Genomic DNA, 7,500 nt, shown 5'->3' with positions numbered 1-7,500 from the left:
GCTAGTGGGAAAAACAAAGGTGTCTGTCTGTCCTTCACATGACCATATGCTATCAAAATTAATTTGAGGATGGTGCCAAAGCTGGTTGCCTATAGAACCATACCTCAAAAAGTGTCAAACTGTTGCATAGTGTTACTTTAAACTCTTAGTGCCTTCCTCTGTCTCAGGCAACAATGGCGGAGAGACTGAGGCACGCATGCCCGTACTGTGAGGCTGTGTTCGCTACCAACGTGCGCCTGCAGAAGCACAAGCTGTGGAACCACCCGGAGAGGGTCACCATGGAAACCAAGACCGAACCCAAAGGGCAGGTGCAGAAGGGGCCTGCGAAAGGGAACGCCAAGAAAAGGTGAGGCCCCGGAAAAAAGAAAAGGAAAATATGAATGCGTAAACAGCATTCTTGCACGCACGCACAGTAAATAGAGAGAGGAGAGGCAGAGGAGCGGTCCAGGCCTGACAGCTCCCCTTGGCCCGGTGGTGCTCCTGACAACAAGCGCCAAGGAAACCAGTGGTCCCCGCTGCACAACATAGCCTTCCCATCAAGTACTGCTTCCAGACAGGGCCGACTAAGCAGACTGAGACGCAGTAGTCATTATTCAGTGCCTCATCCAACACAACTCCCCTCTATCCCTCTATCCCTCTATCCCTCTCTCTCTCTCTGTCTCGCGCTCTCTGTCTCTCTCTCTCTCTCTCTCTCTCTCTCTATCTATCTATCTATCTATCTATGAATCTCTATCTATCTCTCTCTCTCTCTCTCTTTCTCTCTCTATCTATCTCTCTCTGTCTCTATCTCTATCTCTCTCTGTCTCTATCTCTTTCTCTCTCTGTCTCTCTCTATATCTCTCTCTCTCTTTCGCTCTCTATTGAAAAAGGTCGACTTCTAATTCTCCCTGCTCCACTAAAGAATGTGTGTTGTGAATTCATTTTCATCACTGTTAGGAACAGGGAGTTTGTCATGGCCCTGTGCATTTAAAGTAGTCTGTCACAGCTAATCCCCCAGCTTTGGAGGATGGGAAGAGCCAGATGCCTTCAAAGGCAGGCAGGAGCTGTTGTGCTCACGCAGCCGCCATCAAATTGCATGGAAAATAGAAAATGGAAAAGCTCTCAGTGCATAAATTATGGCACTTACGAGTGTGAATGAGTTTTATTTTTTTTTTATTTTAATTTTTTTTTTTTTTTACCAATGTGTGAAGAGAGTAATCAGTTTGTGAAGTTCAGCGTGAGTTTGGAAGTGTGTGTGGTGCAATGTGTGTGTGTAGTTATTATTGTGTGAATAATACTCGGGTGTGCGGGTTTGTGAAGTTGTGGGATGTGAACAGTATGTGTGCCCATGTCAGTATGCCTATGAGTTTGTCAATATGCAGCGTTATCTGCGTGTTGTGTTGTTTGTGTGTGTGTGTGTGTGTGTGTCTTTGTTTGTGTATGTGAGCATGTGTGTATGTGTGTGTTTGTGTGCCTATCTGTGTCCGAGGTAATTGTTTGTGAAGCTGGTATGCAGTCCTCAGTGAGTGAACTGCTCTCTCTCTCTCTTTCTCTCGCTCTCGCTCTCTCTCTCTCTCCCTCTCCCTCTCCCTCTCAATGTCTCTATCTCTCTTTCCTTTCCTCTCTCTCTCTGTCTCTCTCCCTCTCCCTCTCCCTCTCTCTGTCTCTGTCTCTCTTTCTGTCTCTCTCTCTCTGTCTCTCTCTCTCTCTCTCTCTGTCTCTCTCCCTCTCTCTTTCTTTCTCTCTCTCTCTCTGTCTCTGTCTCTGTCTCTCTCCCTCTCTCTGTCTCTCTCTCTCTCTCTCTCTCCGCCATAGGCCCATGGAGAGTGGCCCTACACCGCCCGTGTTCTTCAAGGTGAAGAAGACTCAGGATCCGTCACAGCCGTCCCAGAACGGCGAGTGTACCGCCGCCGCCGCCTCGCAGAAGCCCGACAGGAAACCGCAGCAACAACAGCAGCAGCATCTGCATAAGCAGCATCAGCAGCACACACACACTCACACACACACACAGCAGCAGCAGCAGCAGCAGACGCACACACACATGCAGGAGCAGGCATCCTCCTCAGATGTCTCCCCTAAAAGCCCCGATGACAGCGATGATAGCGATGAGGGCAGTTTGCCCCCGTCCTGCCCGGAGGAGGACCCCGAGAGGACCAGGCACAGTAAGAGTCCCCGCACCTTTACACACAGCAGCCATGCTCTTAAAAAAAACTTCTGGCCACTTTGCATGATGAAGATGAAGTGCTGCACTTTTAACAGGGTTGGGTTAGCATAGGGGAGGGGAGCATTTTCGTATCCGTGTGTGTGTGTGTGTGTGTGTGTGTGTGTGTGTGTGTGTGTGTGTGTGTGTGTGTGTGTGTGTGTTTGAGGTGATGTACTGCGTGCATCAGACAGAGTGCGTGTGTGAGAGTGAGAAAGAAGAATGTGTGTGTGTGTATGTGTGTGTTTGTTTGCATTCATTCTTTTATCAGGGTTGGGTTAGCTATCTCTCTCCCCCTCTCTCTCTTTCCCCTCTATCTCTCTCTCTCCCCCTCTCTCTCGCTCTCTCTCTTTCCCCTCTCTCTCTCTTTTCCCTCTCTCTCTTCCCCCCCCCCTTTCTCGCTCCCTCTCTCCCCCCCTCTCTCAACTTTTAACAAGGCTGGGTTAGCATAGGGGAGGGGAGCATTTTCGTATCCGTTTGCATTCACACACTGCGATAAAGCTTGTGCATTCACCAGTGTGCATTTGCACAGGAGTTCAGTCCTGTACCTTTATTGGTTCATCTGCACAGTTATTAAAGCCATGCTGTCTCTCTGTAGTGATCACCAATGAGGCACTAGGAAGGGGTTATTGTATAGTAGAAAACAGTGCTTAATGGCTGCTGAACCATGAAATATATATACACTTTGTATAATATCAAATACTGATATTACATGATAGGCTTTCATACCATGTAAATACCATGCAAACATTATGTAACATTACATATTTACGAATTGCATCTACTAAGTGATAAATTATGTTTTAACTTTGATAACTGCATGTTTAATACATGACTATAAATCTTGCTTGTGGAAGATTGCTTGTGGAAGATGACAAAAGACTAGTGACTAACTATAACCACTCAGGTTGGCTGTCAGTCAGAGACATCGTAATATTCTCAACTGACCTCATCTGGATGATGGTTAACTAGTAGTATTAGTACATAGTAATACAGTAGTAATAGGCCTTAGTAACGGTTAGTAAGCGTACTTATATACTGGAAAGACTTGTGGCTGTACAGCAGTGATGAGGCGTGCTGTCAGGTACTTTTTTACTCTCGGTAAAGTGTGGAGGAATCGTGAGACTCTGCATTTACTTCAGCTTCCTGTTTGTGGCCGTATGAGGTTAGCTGGTGGCATTGTGCATTTCGAGGCCATGTGGTTAGCAGTGTTTATGTGTGTGTGTGTGTGTGTGTGTGTGTGTGTGCACCCTGGCTGTGAAAGTGTTGCTATTTCTGGCGTGTGTTTGGCTAAACGCACGTCTCATCATTAGTCAGCGGTGGGCCCCGTTGTGAGCTGCAGCAGGAGGGAGGGGTGTGTGTGCGTGCAAATGTGTGTGTGTGTGTGTGTGTGTGTGTGTGTGTGTGTGTGTGTTTGTGTGTGTGTGTGTGTGTGTGTTTGTGTGTATGTGTGTGTGTGTTTGTGTGTTTGAGGTGATGTACTGCGTGCATTAGAGAGAGTGCGTGTGTGAGAAAGAAGAATGTGTGTGTGTGTATGTGTGTGTTTGTGAGTGTATCTGAGACATGATTGGACACTGAGGTGATATCTCTGAGCCACCATCGCATGGCGTCTCTTGGCACTAGCGATCGGTGCAGAGATGAGACTGCGTGGTGAAGTCCCAGCTCTGACACCAAATGAGCCTCAGCCTGGTCACACACACACAATACACACACACACACACACACACACACACTCATACACACACACACAGATACACACACACACAGAGACTGATGAAACTGTGGGGTGAAGTCCCAGCTCTGACACCAAATGAGCCTCAGCCTGGCCAGTATGACATCGGAGCAGAGCGCTCACTAACACGCCTGCCTGTTATACATACCACTGCTGCTCTCTCTCAGGGTGTCACACACACACACACACACACACACACACAAACACACACACACACACAAACACACACACACACACACACCCATGCACATACACACACACACACATACACACGCATGACACACACACACTCACGACACACACACACTCACAACACACACACACATGAACACTTACAGTCATCACGACACGCACACACATCGCAGGAAGACACTCCGTGTGGTGTGAAATAACTAGAAAAGCTTTTCGTAGCCATGTTTTAATACGAGTTTCATACACAATAGACACTACTAATGCACACACAATTATGTTATGATGTGGTAAGACAATAACAGGTCATGTAGAGGAAAAGCACTAGAATTCCACTGTCTGAATTATTTGTGTGGGTTGCGCCTGGGAGCACAATATCCTACTTTTAACATGTTTACTACATCTCCATGTGGTGCTCTGAAGATATCCTGATAGGCTCTTGTTTTGAATCCCAGAGCACCCTTGTTTGTGTTGCGTCTCTCTGTACCACTGCTCCTCTGGCTGCTGCCTTTGTTCATGTCCAGAGCCACTGCTTCAGTTGCTAATTAGATTTTGCCACTCGCTAACCCAAAGGCCCTATGATGTTGTTTGTGGGTATTTTAATTTTTATCTGTATCTATGATAACTTCCAGCGGTATTATAGCCCTTTGGTACTGAGTGAGACTTTAAGTTTAACTGGAGTATTCATTTAGAAAAGAGATTACATTTTTGACCGGGTATATATTTGAGGTTTCCAGTTATATGGTTTAAACGTAGTGTTCCATGACAACAAATGAGGATTTTTTTTTTCTTCTGACTTGTGTGGGCATGGGAGAAGGAGAGAGTGAGTGACTGAGTGTGTGTTAGAGAGAGAGAGAGAGAGAGTGAGAGGTTCCAGCTTACAACAGTTAGATCTAGTCAAACTGATTATTCATTTCTGATTGGATTGGAGGATTGGACTGGAGGCATTTCATGAGTGGGGATACCCTGCCACAAAACTCACTCGAACTTTTCACCGCCAGATATCACTCTTCCACAGTTGAGTTTTAAAACTGGAACATTCCATGAATTCAGAACGAGAGAGCAGAATGGCTGGCAGCACTACCTGTGAGTGAGAAAGGGAAGCAAAAGGACTAGGGGGAATGTACACGTGAACATTATTAACACATATCAAAACAGCTGGGAGTACTGATTAACGTGCAGAGGTAGCCTCTCTGGCTGAACCTGGCTGCAACGGTTGGCAACCGTTGACACTGAACACTTTTTTTTCGAGCAAAGAATGAATAAAACAAAATTATAAACTGTTGTCATCAGACTGAGTTAGTTGGTAGTAGAGCTATTGTATGAAAGCAATAGGACTCTGGTGTTCGTGGAGTTGGTAAAGGACTTAAGCCCACGCTCACTCGTGCCTTATTGCTTTTAATATTTTAAATATATATTATAATTATAGCACGGCAAGGCCTCTTTAAGTGTTTGATCTCCTCTTCTTCTCTGTGTCCCTTTTGAGCCAGGAAGGAAGCAGAAAACTCCAAAGAAGTTCACCGGAGAGCAGCCCTCCATCTCCGGCACGTTTGGACTCAAAGGTAGCCTCCCTCACCTGTACATTTACATTAGAAACATGCGTTTGGACTCAAAGTTAGCCTCCCTCACCTGTACATTTACATTAGAAACATGCGTTTGGACTCAAAGGTAGCCTCCCTCACCTGTACATTTACATTAGAAACATGCGTTTGGACTCAAAGTTAGCCTCCCTCACCTGTACATTTACATTAGAAACATGCGTTTAGACTCAAAGGTAGCCTCCCTCACCTGTACATTTACATTAGAAACATGCGTTTGGACTCAAAGTTAGCCTCCCTCACCTGTACATTTACATTAGAAACATGCGTTTGGACTCAAAGGTAGCCTCCCTCACCTGTACATTTACATTAGAAACATGCGTTTGGACTCAAAGTTAGCCTCCCTAACCTGTACATTTACATTACAAACATTAGTTTAGACTCAAAGGTAGCCTCCCTAACCTGTACATTTACATTACAAACATTAGTTTAGACTCAAAGGTAGCCTCCCTAACCTGTACATTTACATTAGAAACATGCGTTTGGACTCAAAGGTAGCCTCCCACACCTGTACATTTACATTAGACATATTCTTGTAGCAGAAGAATAACTCACAGGACATGTAGGTCACATTTGTATCCCTTATATCATATCTATATGCCCCAGTCTTATATTTTTATGCCACCTTACATTCCCATGACTAATAATGACTCATAATATTTGAGGAAATTACAGTATTCCTGTCAACCAAGTTCAGCAAAGTGTCTCTACACAAACCTAGTCTCCAGTAGTCCACATTACATGTGGTGTGATGTGAAGATGTTGATTTATAAAATGGAACTGCGTGGAGTTTATGACCCCCATAAGTGACGACACAGCTAAGTAGTGAAAGACTGGCACCGTGCCAGGAGGGCCTCTTGAGAGTGGAGCCAGGGAGGAACATCCTGTAGGCAAGCCCAGTGTGTGAATCAGCATCTCTTTTACGCTCGCTTTTTCGCGTTCAAGACCAGTTTTAACCCTTGAGGTTCTTTGGTGTCCGCGTATCCGCCATTGGTTATGCTTAGGCAGGGATCGGCGTGGCTGGTTAGGTAGCAGCAGAAGTTAAAGTCTTTCTATTGTTTGGCAAGGTTCACCAGCAGAATGGTTGACGCTAGCACCCTAGGAAAAAATTGGAGTTGGAAAACTGGTCAAATTTTTGTGTAAAATACAAAATGTTCATCAATTTCAGTTTAAAGTACCGTAGTAACATTTCAGGCATTCTGAAGAATCACCCAAGATAGGTTCTAAAAAGGGTGGACGACCAGATTGTCAACAAGGCCATTGACAATTACACATCAAAAATGAATCATCACTTACGAATGACGCAGAACTTGGTCTGGGCACTGTGTTACACTTTGCCTTCGCCGCCTTGTTATTTCCATTAAGATCGGCACCTTACTGTTCTTACAAGTCCTGTGTTTGTGTCAAGGTTGTGCCAGTGTTTCAGATGAGCCTTGGGGTGATGTTAATGTGGGGGAGGGGGCATGTTATCATAATGCCAACTTCAAAGCCCAGTCGTGCCATCTGGTTGTGATTTGACTCTCTTTCCGCTGGTGTGGTAATGGCTCCTCACTGATAAATAGGTGATTAGAGAGGTGTTTAATATCCTGCCTGGTGACTCACGCTAAACATTTGCTAAAGTGTGTGTGTGTGTGTGTGGGTGTGTGTGTGTGTGTGTGTGTGCGCACAACCGTGTGTGACATATTTGCGTACATACATGCGTCTGTGTATGTCTTTGTGCATGTGTGCTCACATGTGTCTGTTTGTGTGTGTGTGTGTGTGTGTGTGTTTGTGTGTGTGCTCACATGTGTGTGTGTGTGTGT

General features: G+C 45.4%; 1 protein-coding gene across 2 annotated transcripts in view; it reads left to right on the top strand.

Annotated features, from left to right (window-relative positions):
* znf512b (zinc finger protein 512B) overlaps window positions 1–7,500 on the top strand; it is a 57,223-nt gene that overhangs the window by 25,394 nt on the left and 24,329 nt on the right. For both annotated transcript variants that reach the window (XM_080832493.1, XM_080832492.1), the window contains exons 6-8: window positions 168–346; window positions 1,795–2,141; window positions 5,591–5,662. In XM_080832493.1, coding sequence (XP_080688619.1) covers window positions 168–346; window positions 1,795–2,141; window positions 5,591–5,662 — 598 coding nt within the window. The remainder of the gene's footprint in view (window positions 1–167; window positions 347–1,794; window positions 2,142–5,590; window positions 5,663–7,500) is intronic.

This window comes from Sprattus sprattus (genome assembly GCF_963457725.1).
Source record: "Sprattus sprattus genome assembly, chromosome: 2".
Lineage (NCBI taxonomy): Eukaryota > Metazoa > Chordata > Actinopteri > Clupeiformes > Clupeidae > Sprattus > Sprattus sprattus.
The sequence above is the reverse complement of the archived record's forward strand: the minus strand, read 5'-3'. Positions and strand labels throughout refer to the sequence as shown.